General features: G+C 27.4%; 1 protein-coding gene across 1 annotated transcript in view; it reads left to right on the top strand.

Annotated features, from left to right (window-relative positions):
- The window catches only part of LOC107446310 (sodium-dependent nutrient amino acid transporter 1-like), a 44,976-nt gene extending 22,770 nt beyond the window's left edge, over positions 1–22,206 (top strand). Inside the window, exons 7-16 of the mRNA XM_016060923.3 lie at positions 683–812; positions 6,584–6,718; positions 8,193–8,296; positions 8,978–9,105; positions 9,558–9,673; positions 10,582–10,710; positions 12,943–13,042; positions 14,014–14,114; positions 18,692–18,856; positions 21,866–22,206. Coding sequence (XP_015916409.2) covers positions 683–812; positions 6,584–6,718; positions 8,193–8,296; positions 8,978–9,105; positions 9,558–9,673; positions 10,582–10,710; positions 12,943–13,042; positions 14,014–14,114; positions 18,692–18,856; positions 21,866–22,039 — 1,282 coding nt within the window. The 3' untranslated portion in view covers positions 22,040–22,206. The remainder of the gene's footprint in view (positions 1–682; positions 813–6,583; positions 6,719–8,192; positions 8,297–8,977; positions 9,106–9,557; positions 9,674–10,581; positions 10,711–12,942; positions 13,043–14,013; positions 14,115–18,691; positions 18,857–21,865) is intronic.

Raw genomic sequence — 22,206 nt, 5'->3', positions numbered from 1 at the left:
TAATTTATGTCCATGTTTTTTTAAGCAATCTATTACTACAATTTAGTAATCTATTACTACAATGTCTAGATGTACATAGCTCGTGGCTACATTATCATGGCTAGGTTGGCATAGGCTACTCCATTGTTACAATTCCCGGTTGTTGAGCTCAGGGCATGAAGCGTTCGCCTTCCAATGAGGTGAACCGGGCTCGAATCCAAGCGATGACTGGTCGCACCCATGTAACGCAAATGTTGGCTAGTTCCATCAAAAAAGTCCTCCACGAAGACAAACTTCTAGCAATACTTGAACCAGGAGTTCCCTTGTCTTCTGGAATTTTAAACCTGAAATTGGGTCAGCTGTTCAACGCCGGTTATAAAATAAAATAAAATGCAAATTTCCTTTTGTGAGAAATAAATGGGTAAAACACGACTTCTATTTTTATGACAAATATGAGTAGCATTTCTAAGGCAAATACCATTGACAAAAATTTTACTTTTATTTAAAAACTAAGAAGCTAAAAATTATAGAGTGATTTAATATTTTAAAGTAATGTTTTAGAGAAACAATATATGTTTAAAGAAATAATATTACATTTAATATGTAATTTTTATTGATATTATAATAGTTTTTTTAATCACAATACCACAGTGTGTATTTTTTATTTCTTAAGACATAAACTCTTTTGATTTTTTTTAAATAGGACTGAAGTTCTACAGAAGCAAGTAGATACTGATTACTTAACTATAAACTGGAAGCTAGTTTTATGCCTGTTACTGACATGGACTATAGTGTATACTTCAGTCATTCAAGGAACAAATTCTTTAGGAAAAGTAAGTGAGATCATTTAATGAATCTCATAATTTTATTGACTTTGAGAAAGAAGTTGATTTTTGCATTTTTCTTAAAGAGTTTAAAGCTGTGTTTTGGGAAAGTTTAAGCAAAAATCCTTTTCTGTGATGAGAATTCATTAAATTGTCTGTTTTTTTTAATGCAAAATAAAAGTAATATTCAGTGAAATAAATAAAAAATTTATTAATTTTTTAATAAAAAGTTCTTTTACTTAAATTTTTACACTGTAAAAAATTATGGATCAAATTACGGTATAAAGTACCGACACTTTGAAGTGTATCATAAGTAAAATCCTTTTTACCGTAAAATATTATTTCATAAATTTTACAGTAATATTTATTCAAATAGAGTGATTCAGTGATTTTAAGTTAATAATTACTATTTCAAATTACGGTATATCAGATTTTTGGTTATGTAACATGTTCTTAACTAAAAATGGATTTTATGGTAAAAAGTACAGGCATCCTGAGTGCCGATCGTTTTTACAGTAATCTACAGTGTAGGTAGACAGACAATTTTCTTTTTTCCGTTCCTTTTTTTGTACATATTGCTTTTTATTTAAGTTTTATCAGATCTTATAGTTTAAGATCTTAACATCTTTATTTCACTTTCTTCAAAAAAATTATAATCAAAAGTTGTTGCTAGATATAAAACATTAAGCTCTCAAAGAAAGTTGAGTTTAATAAATTTTATAAATTTACGAATTTGATGCAATTAATTAGTGTTTTCTTATACAATCTTCTATTCTTACTAACACATTATTATTGAAATATAAATTTCAATCAAAAGTTGGGGAATATTCAGAAATATTTGTTGAATGCAATTAATGTTTTTAATTACATTTCTTTTCACTGGAAAGCAAAATTCTTATTTATTTTATAGTTACTAACCAGTTTAATGCGTTTGACGGAATTAGAAAAACCAGTTCATGAAGTTTCAGTGATATCAAATACAGTAACAAGTTTTTTTAATTATAATATATCAATTAAAATTCCTCTTGATTTGTAAGAATTCATATATTTATTACATATTATTCCAACTATAAATATACGTTCGTAAATAAAATTTCGAGTGTGGAGATTTCAAACTCGAAATAAGCTTTGCTCCCATTGATGCAGTTCTTTAAAATGACATTTTAGTCTATTTTTTCTCGAAGTATACTAGTTTAAAAATGTTATACAAAACAAGGTGTCGCATAAATATTGCGACAAACTTCTATGGGAGTTAAGGCTTATCATCAGGATTAAAATAGCATAGGAACACATGTCATTGAGTGTCGTCGTAAGCAGCTAGAGACGCTTTCCCTATAATGATTTGTTCAGAAGCTCACGAAGAAATAGTTCACAATAGGGAAGCGTCCCCAGTGGAGTATGGTGACCTTTCTGGCCATGGGTTCCTATGCAATTTTAATTGTGATGATGTGCCCTATATCTTCTTATCAGCAGCATTTATGCTATCTGCCGTTATATATAACGTTCTTACACTTAAAAAATTGAAAAAAAATAAACTAAAAAAATATCCTTTAAAAAAATCCGTAGCTTGGAGAGAAAAACTGATTGTGGATTTGTAATCAGTGATACGAAAAATATCTAAGATCTTTTAAAAAATTCTCCTTCAGAAATTTTTTCTCCCAGTGTTATTTATATTAGATAAACTTGTTTCATATTATGAAATAAATTCTTATTCAACGCGATGCATAGTTGGAGCTTATTGCAGAATGACAATAAAGTTCTTTCATTAAAAAATATCACATTCTGTTTCTTTTCCAATATTTTTCACAATTGCTTTTTTTTTATACAGTTTTAAATTTTATTTTTCTGAAGTTTACTAATTGGAGTACAGCACTAAAAATTCAATATGTTTAAAATTGGAAAATTTTGTCCAGAAATTATTACTTTCATNTTTGAAAGTAAAATACTTAAGGAGAACAAACATTTTGAATTAAAGAAATGAAATAATTTCCTAAACCATTTCTATAACCAATTATATAAGTGATATTTATTTTGAGTTGAGTATGAAAATTCATTGTTGGAAAAAACGAAATATATGCGAAGTTGAATTTATGTCCAAAGTTGGTTTAATTTATGTCCATGTTTTTTTAAGCAATCTATTACTACAATTTAGTAATCTATTACTACAATGTCTAGATGTACATAGCTCGTGGCTACATTATCATGGCTAGGTTGGCATAGGCTACTCCATTGTTACAATTCCCGGTTGTTGAGCTCAGGGCATGAAGCGTTCGCCTTCCAATGAGGTGAACCGGGCTCGAATCCAAGCGATGACTGGTCGCACCCATGTAACGCAAATGTTGGCTAGTTCCATCAAAAAAGTCCTCCACGAAGACAAACTTCTAGCAATACTTGAACCAGGAGTTCCCTTGTCTTCTGGAATTGTAAACTCGAAATTGGGTCAGCTGTTCAACGCCGGTTATAAAATAAAATAAAATGCAAATTTCCTTTTGTGAGAAATAAATGGGTAAAACACGACTTCTATTTTTATGACAAATATGAGTAGCATTTCTAAGGCAAATACCATTGACAAAAATTTTACTTTTATTTAAAAACTAAGAAGCTAAAAATTATAGAGTGATTTAATATTTTAAAGTAATGTTTTAGAGAAACAATATATGTTTAAAGAAATAATATTACATTTAATATGTAATTTTTATTGATATTATAATAGTTTTTTTAATCACAATACCACAGTGTGTATTTTTTATTTCTTAAGACATAAACTCTTTTGATTTTTTTTAAATAGGACTGAAGTTCTACAGAAGCAAGTAGATACTGATTACTTAACTATAAACTGGAAGCTAGTTTTATGCCTGTTACTGACATGGACTATAGTGTATACTTCAGTCATTCAAGGAACAAATTCTTTAGGAAAAGTAAGTGAGATCATTTAATGAATCTCATAATTTTATTGACTTTGAGAAAGAAGTTGATTTTTGCATTTTTCTTAAAGAGTTTAAAGCTGTGTTTTGGGAAAGTTTAAGCAAAAATCCTTTTCTGTGATGAGAATTCATTAAATTGTCTGTTTTTTTTAATGAAAATAAAAGTAATATTCAGTGAAATAAATTAAAAATTTATTAAATTTTTAATAAAAAGCTCTTTTAATTAAATTTTTACACTGTAAAAAATTATGGATCAAATTACGGTATAAAGTACCGACACTTTGAAGTGCATCATAAATAAAATCCTTTTTACCGTAAAATATTATTTCATAAATTTTACTGTCATATTTATTCAAATAGAGTGATTCAGTGGTTTTAAATTAATAATTACTATTTCAAATTACGGTATATCAGAATTTTGGTTATGTAACATGTTCTTAACTAAAAATGGATTTTATGGTAAAAAGTACAGGCATCCTGAGTGCCTATCGTTTTTACACTAATTTGATCCGCAATTTTTTACAGTGTAGGTGGACAGACAATTTTCTTTTTTCTGTTCCTTTTTTTGTACATATTGCTTTTTATTTAAGTTTTATCAGATCTTATAGTTTAAGATCTTAACATCTTTATTTCACTTTCTTCAAAAAAATTATAATCAAAAGTTGTTGCTAGATATAAAGCATTAAGCTCTCAAAGAAAGTTGAGTTTAATAAATTTTATAAATTTACGAATTTGATGCAATTAATTAGTGTTCTCTTACACAATCTTCCACTCTTACTAACACATTATTATTGAAATATAAATTTCAATCAAAAGTTGGGGAATATTTAGAAATATTTGTTTAATGCAATTAATGTTTTTAATTAAATTTCTTTTCACTGGAAAGCAAAGTTCTGATTTATTTTATAGCTACTAACCAGTTTAATGCGTTTAACGGAAAGAGCACAACCAGTTCATTAAGTTTCAGTGGATATCAAATACAATATCACGTTTTCTTTATTATAATATGTCAATTAAAATTTCTCTTTATTTATAAGTATTCGTATATTTATAACATAAATAATTCTAACGATAAATATACGTTCGTAAATAAAATTTTGAGTGTGAAGATTTCAAATTCAAAATTAGCTTTGCTCCCATAGCTATAGTTTTTGGAATGACATTTTTAGTCTATTTTCCTCGGAATATACTAATTTAGAAATGTTTTATAATACAGGGTGTCGCATAAGTATTGCGGCAAACTTCTATGGGAGTTAAAGCATATCATCAGGATTAAAATATCATAGGAACACATGTTATTGAGTGTCGTCGTACGCAGCTAGAGACGCTTATCCCATAATGATTTGTTCAGAAGCTCACTAAGAAACAGTTCACAATAGGGAAGCGTCCCTGACGTATGGTGACTCTTCCAGGCATGGGTTCCTATAAAATTTTAATCATGATGATGTGCCCCATATCTTTTGTAAGTTTGCAGCAGCATTTATACTATCCGCCGTTATCTATAACGTTTTTAAATTTAAAAAAACTGACCAAAAATAGACTAAAAAAGTATCTTTTAAAGAAATCCACAGCTTGGAGAGAAAAACTGATTGTAGATTTGAAATCAATGATAGGAAAATATCTAAGATCTTTAAAAAAAATCTCCCTCAAAAAAATTTATTCCCAATGTTATTTATATTAGATAAATTTGTTTCATATTATGAAATAAATTCTTATTCAACGCGATGCATAGTTGGAGCTTATTGCGGAATGACAATAAAGTTCTTTCATTAAAAAAATATCACATTCTGTTTTTTTTCCCAATATTTTTCACAATTGCAATTTTTATTATACAGTTTTAAATTTTATTTATCTGAAGTTTATTAATTGGAGTACAGCAATAAAAATTCAATATTTTTAAAATTGAAAAGTTTTGTCAGGAAATTATTGTTCTCTTAATATTTGTCATGTTTCAGATTTAGACTAAGATTTGTCTTGTTTTAGGTTGTTTTAAATAAGGTTTTTACTGTACTTCGTTTACGTGGTACTTTGATTTTATTGAAATTATTCATACACTGTTAAAAATTTCTGAAAAAAATATGGTTAAATATCAGTTTATGTAATTGTTAATTGCCAACTGTGAGAAAAATCATTTATTGACTGCTTTCACCTAATACGGTTAAACAACTGGAATTTTATCCGCGGAAATTAGGTTCACCTTATGAAGCCGCTAAGTTCCTTGCAGCTAGGTACATACTACATTCGAAAGGGCTAATCTGTCAATCTCATGACCGATAGAATGAGGATTCCAATAGCAGCGTTGACTCTACAATATTTCTTTCATTCCATCAACAAGCGAAGAGTTTTCTGACTCTTGAACTTCCCACTCGGTGACTCTGGACTTGTAAAACGTAAAACTCTCTTTCATGCATAGATGACAGCACCTGATTAACACAAAAAAATTTCATATTTTCTATCTCACACGATAGATGGCACCCCTAGATAAACTAGTTAAGCCCCATTCCATGGGCTTAATTAGTTTATCCCAATTTCATGGTTCCCAATTTCACGGTTTTGAAACCATATTAGTTGTAAATGCTTACAAAACGATATAGTTTAGCATTCCTGTTTTTTTTTTAATTATACCAGTTATAAATGGTTTAAAAACTGTAAAGAAATGTTCTTAACCGTAAACTTTATGGCTAATTGAATAAGCATACCTCTGTAGGTTATTTTTACTGTAATTTTGGAATGAAAGTTCTTACATTGTATCATGCATTGAAATAGAATCAGTAATTATCCATTTCAAATTTTTTTTCCGCAGTAAATAATATTAAGTAAATAATTATCTAAGTTAAATTAGGTTCTTCATTTCAGATGTCATATTTTACAGCAATTTTTCCTTTCTTTGGTCTTATTTGCTTGCTTATTATCGCTTGCTTAGAAGAAGGCGCAGGAGAAGGCATTAAATTTTTCTTCAAGCCAGATATTGAGAAACTAAAAGACGTTAACGTAAGTAATTAAAAATACATAAGCGGATGTATTTTAATATTCTATTTAATAAAAATTTAATAATAGCACTTTCCCTTTTTTAAATTCTTTTTGTTTGACATAAGTTGCTTTTTACATATTGCATTATGTTTATATGCACTAAAGTATTTAAAAGTGTAATGATTAATTGTTTTTTAGACATAATGAGATAAAGTTAAATGTTAGTACTTCTTCAAACAAAGGGATTAAATATAAGTCAGTTAAGTCATTTAAATATGTACTGAATATATTTTAACGCAAAATAACACCTTTTCCTTTTAAATTTTTTACCACAATCCTTAGAGACTTTTGATAAAAAAAATAAAAATTGAAACGAGAAAGATTTTTATTGCTGTTAAGAACATTATTCCTTTAATTTTAAGTCATAATATATTTTCGTCCGCATAAATAAACGAATACTCTTGAAAAATATATGTAAATTTTATGATCCTATAAATATTTTATTCAATTTCGGCCATATTTGGTACTCTTATTAACTTTGTGACTTAAATTTAAAAAATTAAACAGATGGGTTTAAGTTTAATATTTAATTATATTTATTAATATTAATATTTTCTGTTATTGCATACAAAATAAAAAATAACACTTAAATTCCTTAAAAAAATTTTTCAACATAAATTTCAGATTAAAATCAACTATAATTTTAAAATATTAAAATAAAACTCTAATATCCATGTATTGCAGTTTGGTATGTGAGTTTTATTTTATTAGTTTTCATTAAAATTGAAGTGTAACTTCTTATCATTACAATATTAACAAATGACTAATTTTAACTCTAATGACTATAATTATCATAAATAGTTCATTAAACTTTCATTCTTAAATTAAAAAATTAAAGAACATATTATTATTGATGGCTCGATGTTTTTAAGTTTAATGAATTGTAAGAGCATTATTTATAATTGTATATTGGTTAGAAATTAGTTAAGAAATATTTAGAAATTAGGCATGATAGAAAAACAATATTAATAATGTTTTTGAATTACAAAGGATGAAAGTATGTGTGCTGTATTATATGCTTGTAGGAGAAATAATCTTGCTAGTTTCTTTATAAATTTTTTTATTAATATTAAGGGACATAATGAGATATGAAATTATAATGAAGCTTAACTTCAAAAGAAACAGTCAAGAGGGCTTATGAAATATTGAAAATAATGAGACTGATGTGAAACACGTTAAAAAAATGCAAAATTTTTAATGATTATATATGTTTTTAAATTTATTTCTAGTTTATTATTTTCTTTATTACAAATGCTATTTTTAACTAAGTATTTGTTTTAAATTTAACTATGATATAACGACACATCTATTTGAGAACACAGTTTTAATTAAACTCTGTTTATATTTAAAAATTAAAAATCCTATTTTAACGAAAATATATAATAAATGCCTCCAACTATATTTAATAGTTTCATCTACAAACTATTTTTTCTAGGTATGGTACAAAGCAACGGAGCAATCATTCTTTTCTTTGAACATAGCCTATGGTAGTATAGTAATGATTGCAAGCTACAATAAATTCCACCACAATATTTACAGGTAAATATTACCCCCGAGGACATTTTTCATCTAAGTATTTAATACTCTGAGTTAAAATATTATTTGAAAGAATGAATTTGATTATTTTACCCATTCGATTCATAATTTCTAGAACTTATTATTTTAATTTACTAGATTTGATGGCTTGCAAGCATTTTTTACACATAGAAAAAAAATTCTGGTTAAATTACCATATTTTAATAATATTTCGAGCAATAGAAACCAATACATACGGTATTTAAAGCATTCATTTGGTACGGTTTGTTGGAAATTCTTGTTTTCGAAATTATAGTTCTTATTATCACATATTAAAAAGATAGAAAACTGAAAGTTAATTTCACCGAATAAATGGTTTTTATCCAATTCTCTAAGGCATTATGATAAAATTATAAAAATTTTACAATCTTTACCAACTTTTATCACATATTATAATGCTTTATTTCATTCTTAATTTACCAAATCATTACCAAAGCACTTCGATAAAAATTACTGTGCTTTTTGGTGTTCCCGTAGAGCCAAAAACTTAGTTTATACCATATTTTGGTATTTTTGACCAGACTTTTTTTCTCAGTGTGATTAGTTACGGAGATAATTTTACTTCAAAATATGGAAGGTATCTGTAATTGTAATATTTAAACTGATGTAACTTTTTCTAACTGTTCTTTTTTTAAATTTATTTAGAGATGCGATAATTATTAGTGTTCTCGATACAATTGTAAACTTATTGGCAGGATGTGTCAGTTTTGCAGTACTGGGATCACTGTCTTATAAGTATTCTAAGAATATAACAGAAGTTGTTGATCATGAAGGTAGGAATTTTTCAGTATAGCAAAATTTTAATTCAAGAATTACTGTGTCCTTATAATAAAGTAATGAAATATATTTTCATATGATAATATTTCTTCATATATTTTAAAAAATATGTGCAAAAATTAGGTTATGTATTTTGTACAACTTATAAGCAATCTAAGAACAGTATGTGTTTTTTTTATTCAACTTGATCAAGTTCTTAGCTAGATCAAGTGCAGAAGACCGCTCGCCCACAGAAAGTCACGAACAGCACAGGAAGAGATCACTAAAAATAATATGTGTTGTTTTTTCTTATTTAATTTGATTCAGTCCTTAGCTAGATCCAGCCCAGAAGACGCTCAATCGATTAATTATATGCGAGTTATTAGAAAAATATTAACTTATCTAACCTAACCTGTTTTTTTCTTCACTAATTTTATTACAAGACTGAAATATGACAATTATCCCATAGGCTTAGGATTGGCATTCATAGTATATCCAGAAGCTTTAGCTAATATTTCGTATGTACCTCAGTTATGGTCTGTCTTGTTCTTTTTTATGCTTTTTGTCCTCGGAGTTGGAAGTTCGGTAAGTCTAAAATATTTTATATATTTTAATATGGTTACGTATCACTTCTACTTTAAAACTAACTAACTAACTCAGTGGCGCGACAGCCCATTAAGAGGGCCAAGGCCGACTGTGCCCATCTCAGTTTTCTTGACCTTGGGCTCTGGGGTGCAGGAGCATATGTTCCGGTCAGGTGGTCAGCCGAACGCGGACTTTAAAATGAATGTAATTTAAATAGTTTATAAATGCTACAATTTAAGTAAAAAATATTGTGTATATTTGCAATATTGTATATATATTAACTGCAATTCAAATTTGTATTATTTTATTTATAATAAATAGTTCATAAAGCAAAATTTTTTCTCGCGGCAGCCTTCTGCGGAGGTTCAATTATCAGAATTATTTGACCAACTGTGGCAACATGTGTAACTATGGCAATCTCATGATGCAACTGTGGCAATATAGCTAGCATATGCACAATGCTATACTTTTTTCCCTGATAAGTTTATCCCAGATAACTACCAGATCTATTCATCTGAAGCTAGTTGGGGTTCAAGCCGCTAATGGGGATTGAACCCTGTCTTTCAAAATGATAGCTCACTGACAAAGCCCTTATCCAACGAGCCATCGCGATTGAAATAGTTCATACTTATTACAACTCAAGTCGAAAATACTATATACAAATTTAAATATGACTTTTTAGTAATTAGTTTTAGATAAAAACTAGTTTAAATAGTTTAAAAATATTACAATGCAAGTCTGAATTATAGAATACTTCTTTTACAGGGTTTTCTGTCATTGCAAGTAGTATTAGTTTTAAGTGAAAATTTATGTCAATAGTTTAAAAGTATTGAGTAAAATTCTTTAACAAGTTTGTTTTCTTGTTAACAAATTGTTTGTTTTGTAACTTTTTTTTCCTCTTTCCTCAGATGTCAATGATAGAAACACTATTGACAGTTCTGAAAGACAGATTTCCAAGCCTGAGACAAAGAAAATGGCTCATCGCTTTAGTTATTTGTATGCTTTTTTGTGCTTTAGGAATACCACTTACTACGAGTGTGAGTTCAAATTCGTATTAGATAATTGTATGTAGTATGTAAAAATATTTTTATATTTTTAATTTGTACAAGCACTGCGTTTTCTCAATCTTTTAGTTTAATATAATTATTCATTAATTGTGATATAAGAATATTATGGTATGGAAGTTTTCAAGTTTATTCTAGCTTAAAATTCAATTTTTGGGAGAAATACGTAAGGAAAAATAATTTTATAGAAAATGCTTGTAGGTTTAAAATCAATCGCAACAAATTTTGCATAAAAATATGCGAATTAAATTAGGCTTTGTTTGACCTTTTAGGGAAAATTTTTCATAAGCATTTTGACAACTACACACATGGGTTATTATAAATATTATCTTTAAAGAGTATTTTTAGAATTCTTTTCAAAGATTGAAAGGAAAAATATGCATATTGAGATTTGAAAATATAGTATCACTTCTATGTCTCCTGCCGCAATCAAACATGTTTTGGTGTTTCGTACATTCGCCTTTCTTAATTGTGATTTGTCAGATTTTGATTGGGTTATTTCTTTTTTCTTGTTTGAATCATAATTTAGGATCGTCGAGGTAAATATTACACTTTTCCCCCCTCAATTTTGATAAAGATTTTTGTGTATATTAAAGTTAATCCTTATATTATATCCTATATATATTTAGAGAAAAATCGGGGTTAAACTAAATACTGGAGTGAACTTTTTCACAAGTATTTAAATTTTCTAATGAGTAATAAAATATTTTATATTGTTTTTATTTCCAGTATTACGTACATTTTTTATTCAAATCCAGAAATCATTATTGTGTTGACCAATTGACTTTTTTCATACTGTTTCAAATTATGTCAAAAATGGTGAAAAAATATGGTCAAAGCTATAAGAATATCGCAAAATTCAATGAGTTTCTGGTAGTTCTTTGAGAACACTAAAAAGTGTCGTAATTTCTTATCGTGCTTTGGTAGTAACTTTTGGTAAAATTAACAATTAAACGTAGTTTTATTATCATGCTGTTTGATAATAAATGTGGTAAAATTTTGTATTTTGACAATACTAATTTTGACAATACTAGTATAACTTGAGATGGTGAAAAATGTTTAATTTGATAATCTCTATTTTGTTTAACAAATACTTCTTAACTTTGTTTTTCGTCGGTTAATTATTTTTATTTCTATTTAAGTTATAAGCTAAGATCTACCAATCCTGAAAACTATAAAAAAATTTTATTTGTAAGGATAAAAACACGTGGACAAGGCGAAACTAAATCAATAGCTTACCAATCTAGTTACCAACTAAGGTTGTCCCAATGTCCTAAACGAGGAGCGTAGAATTAGGGGGGCGAACCCCACTGCCAGCAGTTTTTATCCGATTTGTGCTATCTGTTTTTTAAATTTGAAAGAATTTTTAAGCCATTCGTTGCAGTACCTAAGAAACCCACCTATGTAAGTGAATAAATATAAAAATCCTACAACCTCCATAAAAGATGTACACAACAGATATCACAGATTGAGTTTTCCGAGTGCAGAATTTGTAAACACATGAAAGCATCTTTTAGGTATTTTTTCTTTTTGTAATAATCATGAACTATGTTAGAAAAATATATAATTAACCATCCCCTAACTCCATTCCACCATTAAAATAAATTAAAATCCGCCATTAAAATATTTTTTTTTTTAATATTGGCCTTTAATAAGACCAATATTAAAAAATCTAGACATCCCAATATTGGTCCTCGGTATATGTTCATATGGACCCATATTGAGCCGATTTTGAGACCAACTGGTGGCCAATTTTGAGCTTAACTAGGTAAAATTGTTGTTAGGGCATTCTATTTGGTTAAAGGCATACACGTCAGAAGGAAAAAAATTACCAAATAAATTTTAAAATGAATGATAGTTCTGAAGTATGTTTTGGTAATTTTATCGTGATGCATTAGATCATGGCATAAAAACCATTCATTCTATAAAATTTACTTTTCAGTTTTGTATTTTTACTAAATGTAGTATAATAAGAACTATAATTTTGAAAACCAGAATTTTCGGCAAAATGTAACCAAAGTGTACGGAAAAATTACTAAATGAAAATCTTAATTACCGTACATTTTGATTTAATATTAGGAATTGTTTTTTCTACCATAAATGTATTTACCATACGAGTATTTTGTACAATTATTTTACCACAATTTTTTTTCTCTGTCTGTGGTGATTTTTTTATTAAATCTAAGTATTTTATTATTTTTATAGTCTGGGCAAACGATTTTGGTTCTGTTGAACAACTATGGAGTAGGTGTTGCTATATTCTTTTATGCTGTATTTGAAGTTGTTGGTGTGACATGGATATATGGTGAATATTTGAAAATATTTTTGTTTTTAAGTTCAGTACCGACTATTTGAATTTTGTATTAAATATTTAACAATGCACAAATTAATTTTTAAGCTCATAAATCTAATCTAATCTAAAATTTAATTTAAGATAAACTAGAAATGCTGTTGAATATGTTTTAAAAAATTGATATAGTTTATAAAATTTAAAAAGAAATTTTTAATAACAATGCCTATTTTTATTTAAAAATTAGTTAATCTTAGCGTTATCTAGAATATAAAACCAATTATACAGTTTTATAAAGCTTTAAAATTTTTTCTTGGGCTTTAAGCATTTGGAGGTTTTGAGGTAAGAATGGTTTAGATCTATGTTTTGCAAAAATGACAATTGGATCGCAATTGGTTGCATTTTAAGAATTACTGAATTTCGACAAATCAATAACATGGAAAATCAGTTTTCTCCGAAAGTTACTACACACTGAAGATGGGTCCATCAAAAATAAATAAATAAATAAATTTAAAAAAAACGTGTCCTTTTCGACTTGAAATTCATTTTTTTCTCTTGGAATTAGCATTCATGGACGTATATGGTTCTTTCCCCTTGCTCTTCATTTTTGACAGCTGTTGCGTTGAAAAATTACAAACTCATTATTAATTAGATTGTAATTATGTTGCAGGTTTTTTGTGATGAATAATTTTGAAAAACGTATTAAAAGATACATTTAATTGTAATTAAACTCGTTTTTTTTTGAATAAGTTATATTTAAAACGTATTATAAAATGATTTTTCAAAATGATCTGTACAGAATTCATAACATAAGACAAAAACATTGACTTTTTTCATGCTCAATGTATTTGATAAGGGCTCAAAAAGAGTTATTATAATTTAAAGAGATTTTAAAATGTATAGTTTAAATGCATTTTATTAACAAAAATATAATTAAATGCATTTTAATTATTTGCTTTTTTAATTTTCCTGATTGTTCATTTTAGGTTTGAACAGCTTTTGTAAGGATGTTACATATATGCTTAATAAACCTCCGGGAATATTTTGGAAAATTACTTGGGCTGTTACTGCCCCAGTTGCTTTGACGGTAAGATCATACTTAAAAATAAGATATCATCTTGTAATTTATTGGTTATTAAACTGTTATTGGTGGTCCATAATCACTTCCTTACTTATACATTATAAGAATCCTTGGAAAAAACAAAGCTACGAAATCACACGTATTACACAGTTAAAAAATTCCGGATCAAATTACGGTACCTCCTTGACTACATCGATTTAACTCTTTAGAAATGGCATACTGCAAAAAATTCCGAATCAAATTATGGTAAAAAGTAACTTTGTTTACCTCCTTGACTACTTCGATTTAACTCATCTGAAATGGCATACTGTGAAAAATTCCGGATCAAATTACGGTAAAAAGTAACTTTGTTTACTTCCTTGACTATTTCGATTTAAGTCTTCTGAAATAACATACTGTAAAAAATTCCGGATCAAATAACGGTAAAAAGTAACTTTGTTTACCTCCTTGACTACTTCGATTTAACTCTTCCGAAGCGGCATACTGGAAAAAATTCCGAATCAAATTATGGTAAAAATTAACTTTGTTTACCTCCTTGACTATTTCGATTTAACTCTTCTGAAATAACATACTGTAAAAAATTCCGGATCAAATTACGGTAAAAAGTAACTTTGTTTACCTCCTTGACTATTTCGATTTAACTCTTCTGAAGTGGCATACTGTGTAAAATTCCGAATCAAATTACGGTAAAAAGTAACTTTGTTTACCTCCTTGACTATTTCGATTTAACTCTTCTGAAATAACATACTGCAAAAAATTCCGGATCAAATTACGGTAAAAAGTAACTTTGTTTACCGCCTAGACTACTTCGATTTAACTTTTCTGAAATGGCATATTGTAAAAAATTCCGGATCAAATTACGGTAAAAAGTAACTTTGCTTACCTCCTTGACTATTTCGATTTAAGTCTTCTGAAATAACATACTGTAAAAAATTCCGAATCAAATTATGGTAAAAAGTATAGCCACGCACGTAGCCGATACTAATTATCAGAAAATCTATTTTTACCGGATCATGTTATGGAACAAAACATCTGATGTACCGTAATTTTTACTGTAATAATTAACGTAAAATCACAGTGTAATTCAGCAAATATTACTATAATATACGGTAAAAATAGATTTTATAGTAAAATGGATATTACGGATGATGAACCCAAAGTGCTGAAACTTTATACCGTGATTCGATACATAATTTTTTACACTTTAGTTTCTTCAAATAAATATTTAAGTCGTCAGATTTTGATAAAGTTTTTCTTATTTTCTCCCCGAATTTCTTAAAATCAATTTTGAGAAGAATTCTAGGAATTTTTTATAAAGGGTGTTGATTACGGAACATCCCGTAATATGTTATGTTCTATTATGTTTATAGGTTACAGAAAGCATTTTTCTTTCACAGATAAAATTCCAAACTTTAAATTTAGAAATAATAAATTTATATTTAACTATAATGAATTTATATCTCACTATATTAAATTTATATCTAATTAAAATAAATTTTTTTGTTGCCACAATCTTTATATATCATTTATACAAAGTATGAATTTCATCAAAATTCGAAAAAAGATTCTTTCCGCTCCATTTGAAAAGGAATCTCTCAAGCATAAAAATCCCTGGATTAAATAAATTTTAATTAAAATTAAACTTATATTCAATAATTAAATCTCAGATAATATTTTATGTAAAATGAAAACACAATAAACACAAATTAATAATTAAGTTTTAATTTGTGTTATTTAAAATCCTTTTGTGTTAATTTCACTTGTCTTAAATTATGTTCATTCGTGTTGATTATTATTAAAAATATTAACCAGATTTTTAAGTAAAGAACAAAAGCAAATCAATGGGAAAATTTTGCAGTAACATTTAAAAACAGAATATTTGTATAACAAATGTTTTTTTGTTTAAAATATTCTGTTTCTAGAAATTTACTGAAAATTATTTATTATTGATTACGAATAAAAAAACATTTCTCTGTTTAGGTATATTATTATTTTAAAGTAAGCAGTATTTTCCCGTAAAAAACAAAAATATATTTTAAATAATCCTTGAAGTAAGTAAAAATAGACAGTGATAAGATAAAAAGGAATAAGTGATAAGAACATATAAGCTTGTTTTGCTCTGCAAGTAAAATTTAAATACTTTTTTTTTATTCTATTAAGAAGAAAAATGCTTCCGTGTTTTGATTTAAAGTTAATCTTTATTTTTTTAGAATTTGTAAATTTTATTTGAGGAATTATATGTTTTCAAAAGATTTTGTATTCATTGTGGAAAAATCTTTTATCTGGATAATACTTATTGCATAAAATAAACTTAAATCTGACTTAAGATGATAATTGAAGTGTACTTAAATTTTGAAAGAATATTTTCTTAAAAGTGCAATGTTCTAAAATAAGTTAATTACTGTTAGCTGTTATAGAAATAAAGAGGAATAATTTTTCAATATTTAATTGTTAAATTTTAAAACAATTTATATCTTTCCTTTTAAAAGACATTTTGATATGTATGAAATACTTTTATAAAACTTTTTAATCAATTTAAGGATAAATATTTTAGAAGGGTAAATATTTAGATCAGAAATTTTTATCAAAAATAAATATTTAGAAGAAACTTTCTTATTGAATAAAATAAATAATTAATAAGATAAATCAATTAAAACGAGAAAGATATAGATATTAAGCAAATGGCTTAATTTGGAAGATTTGGTAACCATAATATTTTTTTTTGAAACTAAGAGTATTTTGAAGAACTAAAGCAAATAAATAAATACAATGGTTTCAAAAACACGTTTTTTTTATTTTGACTTCTTTTTTTTTTTAAGTGTCACAATTATTTTATCTCAAAATTGTGTCTTCTGCATTTTGTAAACTTTATTTTTTGCAACTAATTTAGTTTTTATTTTAATATTTTTATGTTTTTTAAAGCATTTTGTAAATAATAGAATTGATTTTAATTTAAATAATCTCATCACTGGTATTTATCATCAATGAAGTCACCTGTATGAATTTTAATATTTGTGATAATGCTCAACTAAATAAATACTAGGAAAAACGTGTTTTCAAAACTACTGGAATATGGTAAAATTTAACGCTTTTCTGGGTCTCTGGAAACTGCGTCTGTGGTAATTTTTACCGAAGCTCTTCGGTAGAGATTTTGGTAAAATTAACAATAAAATATTATTTCATAATCTGTGATAAAATTTTGTAAAGGTAATTTTATCATTACCTTTACAAAATTTTACCTGAGAATCTGGTATAAAAACCATATATTCGGTTGAATTTACTTTTCGGTTTTGCATTTTTTAACTATACGTGTGGTAATAATAATTATGGTTTTGAAAAAACCAGAATTTGAAATAAATCATTATCCTACAAACCAAAACATTACCAAATTGTTTAAATACCGTGTATTTTAGTTTTATTAATTAGAATTATGTCTTGTTTTCACCAGAAATGTCGTTACCATACTGTGCAGTAATTTAAGCAGAATTTGTTCTCCATGCATAATCGGCATATATTTATTTAGATATAAATAATATTTTTCTAGGTATAATTGTAATGTACTTTACATGAGGTTAATTTAGCGGTGTATACTGAACAATAATAGACCCTATAATAAAAGAAAACTATTTTTCTATAGGCATCAAAAATAAGTAATTATTATAATAATTTTTCACTGGAATGTAATGAGATAAATATTAAAATTTCATTACCTAATATTGTCTGCTATTAGGTAATTACAGTAGGTTATCGTATTGTATTTTTGTATTTTTTAGAGCTAAATAAAGTTGTCTGATATAAAAATTCTTGTCTGACACAACAAAATAACAAATATAAATTATCGGTATCAGAAATAAGCAATATGATAATATAGTTTTGATTTATACTATCATTTTTATTTCATTTTGAAGATAGATACATGAATCTGAAATAAAGAATTTTATTAACTGCGAGTTGAATTTTTATTACAATATAAATAGTTAATGTGTCGTTATAATCTTCACTGTTAAGAAATGGGAAATTTAAAATCACCAAATTATCTCCTTTATAGCCATATGGGAACACCAAAAAGTCTTGTTATTTTAACCAAAGCTCTTTGGTATGATTTTAGTAAAATTAACAATAAAGTATAGTTTTATAATATATGATAAAATTTGGTAATTTTATAATGATATCATAGATAATGATATAAAAAACATTCATTTGGTTAAATTTGCTTTTCCGTTTTGAATTTTTTTACTAAATGTGTAGTAATAAAACTATAATTTTGAAAACCAGAATTTGCGGAAAAGTGTTACCATGTAAATGGGAAATCTGCCTGATGAATGGTTTAAATAGAATATATTTTGTTTTTGTTAACCAAAACTATTTTTTTGTTTGGTATTTTTTTACCAAAAATATCATTACTATAAAGTACGGTAATTTTACCAGAATATTTTTTCTAAGTACGTGTGTATTATAGCCTTAGTTTGTGTGCAAATCTGCTTTTATGCCGATTTTTTCAAATTCTCTAAAAATGCTTCTTGATATGTTTTCCATAAAACTCTTTACTTAATAATACTTTTAAAATTATTTATTAACTTTAGGTGATATTCCTATTCGGAGTAATTCACACGGAAACTGATAATAATCCTTCTGTACCTCAGTGGGCTACAATACTAGGGTGGATACTAGCTGCTTTTGCTCTAGTACAAATTCCACTTTGGTTCATTATAACATTGTACAAGGATTCCAGCGTTGGTATTGTTCAGGTAAAAGTAATTTATGTATTTCAAATTATTTGATGAATATGAATTTTTTTGCGAACGGATTTTATTGTAATTATTTATTCATAGTTAAAGTAAACATTTTGTAATGTTAAATTTTTTTATGATGCTTTTCAATAAATCTTTTGTCCCTGTGTAGGGAGCAGGGAACTGTCCTTGCATCAGAAAAGTCCTGGGTTCGAATCCCGGGAAAGGCATGGATGTTTCTTTCTCTCTCTGTGTGTTCTATGCCCTTTCTCCTTTGTGTGTGAATGTGACCCGCCATATAAACGTGTTGTGGTTGCGCGAATGGCGTGGCAGAAGTCGAATTCAGGGCCATAGATGGCGCTACTGAAAAACAGGAACAATCACACCCCCACTGCCTAAACAGGCAAACGACAGAAAAAAAAAATTTTTTTTTCAGAGAAGAACTAAAAATTCTCAGTACTGAGGGTTGGTATCTTTTTTAACAAATAATAAAACCCAAAAGTAATAAAGTATTAAAAGACCAAACAAATATTTTCGCAAAATAAAAATAAAAAAAAAAAACGACCGTTTTAATAACTTCTGATCAGGCGATCAGGTTTTCATGTACTAGAACTTAATCTTTATACTTCGAGGGTGCACTCTAAAATGTACTAATCAAATCGAGTAGGCGATATTATAAAAATACCGAAACAAAAACTTACTTTCTTTGATCAAATATATATTAGTCATTTGTTTCCGACGGATTTGGATTCTTGCCACTCAAGTACGGATGGAATCTGGAAAATATTGTTCCAAAAGTTTAGGCAGTTTATATTATTTGAAAATTTGAGTGCATTTATATTGAAGTAACTTTCTGCTCATTTCGCCATAACAAAGAATTTATATACATACAAATTTTGGATTTTGTCATTTAAAATAACGCAGATATAAATTGTGTAAAATTTTATGTATCTTGTTGTTCAAATTTTGTTTTCGCTCATTTTTTTTAACAGAGCAACTTATTCCATGTTATTTTATTAATAACAATATTGTTGACTAGCAAAAGTAATTCTATAATTTTCATATGATAAGTGAAGTTTTCAGGTCAATTTAGAAAACAAATGTCTAATAATAAAACATAAAATATTTAGCTTGTTAAAGTACTTTAAAAATTCCTAGTAAATTATTTAATAATAGATTAAATAATAAAATAATGTTTATAAATCAAATATCTATCATTCAAATATTCCTCACTTTTAATGTGAGCCTGGGGTGACACAAGACGGTTTTGTGGGAGAAGATTCTCTGGCCTTTGTTACCGCGTAGAGAAATCAACAGCATAGAACCAACTATGAAAACTCTATTTGATAGTAACCAGATATGAAAATACTATTTGATATTATGTTTAAAAATGTTTGTAAAGATTTTAACTTTGGAACACAAATTAAGTTATAAAACGTATAAATTTATGCTGAAACGCGTAGTGATTGTAAAGGCTTTATAATAAAGAAATAGAAAAGTATATAGGTTTAAGTATAAGTAAATGTTTAAAAACTTACTTTATAATCACACTTAAATTTGACACACGATATTTCTGAATTTGAGAAATTGCTTACATCTGATGGTTAACTGGAGTGTTGGGAAGTGTTAGGATAGTTAATAGGGAGTTGGGCCCTTGTCCAAGAGGTCGTTAGTTCGATCCCTGTCGTCCGAAGACTCCCCGTTTACGAAATGGTCTAAATCTGTCGGGATCATGAAATCCTCCAAGTTTTCATAACAAATCAATACCTCTGGGGGTACTGAATCGGAGATTAATCTTGTTTTGGTTCAGATCAAAATTACGATCTACGGATGGATGGATGGTGTGTGAATGTGTACTCAATGGAAAACGGGTCTGTGACGCATGTGTGTGACAGAGCTCGAATTCTTGGCCATAGATAGCGCTACTGGAAAGCAAGAGGAAACGCAACCCTCTACCTTAAATTAGGCTTGTCAGTATTGACAAGTCGCATAAGACAACAAGAACAAGAACTGGAGTGTTAGCTACAGCACTACTTCCTAAAAACGGAATAGACCGTAAAAAATTTCCGGCGTATTTCTCCGTAAATGTTGTGCTGATGAAGTGAAGTGTGGAAAGGCTGATTAGAATTTTAAATTCCAACCCCATAACCATTTATTAGATATTTTCAAATTTTATAGATTTATTTAGACCTCAAAACTTAAACTAAGCTAAAAATATTAAGAAAAAAAATAATAAACTGCTGTCACTTGAGTGATGTCGTTCATAATTGCTATTTGTCTATTTAAACATCAAATTATCTCTTTCTTGTTTTTTATTCGAATTTCTTGTTTTTTACTCGAAGTAATTCTAAATCGTAAAAAAGTCAGAAAAATAGTTGTGGGGAAAGTAGTTATCGACCATGTCAACCTTCATCTATGAAAAGGTACCCCAACATACAATCGAGTTAACATGTCTTATATACTAGTGAATTGGAATTGTATTTTTGTAGTGTAGATGCACTACAATAGTTTTTAAAGTTTATAAATACCTCTGGAATAAATGAATACAGCTCTTAAAAAATTTAAACGATGGAGTAAATTTTCGTGATTTTAGCGTGAGTGTATAAATTGGAAATAGCCTGGAAGATACTTTAGTTTTCTCGCTTCCAACGTCACCAAACGTACACCGTAAACCATTCACATCTCTTACATTATGGAAGTTATTAGCGTTGAAACTAATCCAATTTGGAAATGTTAGAGAATTATTTCTCTTTCAAAAGAATGTGTAGAGTGCTTAATGCTTATTTCAATATGATGATTTTGGTTTTTAGAATAAGAAACTCAGTAATTAATTAGAATTTACCATCTAAATTCACACAGTTAGATTAAATCATTTTATATTTTTATATTTTATTAAAATAATTTTTATATTTTCACATCAATGAAGCTTTATAAAATGTGAATAAATTTTTTTTAAATAAAATGATACAATATTATAATTTTTAAATATTATCAATTAATTACTAAGGACTATTTTTGTCTTTTCAGAAATTCATAAATATACTAAGACCATCTGAAAATTGGGGTCCCAGTAGTCCGATTCATTTTGCAGGATGGAAGTCATATAAAAACCCTGATCAACAATCAAAACAACCTGTAAATTTAGCTTCAACTGTGCCAGCTGCATATGAAAACCAAACATTTGCAGAAGATGTGTTTTGAAAGGAATTTGTGGCATTTGATTTTAACTTGTTTATTTAATTCTAACTTGTTGCTTATATTGTATTGTATCCATAACGTTTTTAATCTGCAGAATTTTTCCATTTCGCATTACATTCTGTGATAATTATTGTTTCATTTTTGCACAATAAAATTTGATTTTACACTTT

Source organism: Parasteatoda tepidariorum, chromosome 2 (genome assembly GCF_043381705.1).
Source record: "Parasteatoda tepidariorum isolate YZ-2023 chromosome 2, CAS_Ptep_4.0, whole genome shotgun sequence".
Lineage (NCBI taxonomy): Eukaryota > Metazoa > Arthropoda > Arachnida > Araneae > Theridiidae > Parasteatoda > Parasteatoda tepidariorum.
The sequence above is the reverse complement of the archived record's forward strand: the minus strand, read 5'-3'. Positions and strand labels throughout refer to the sequence as shown.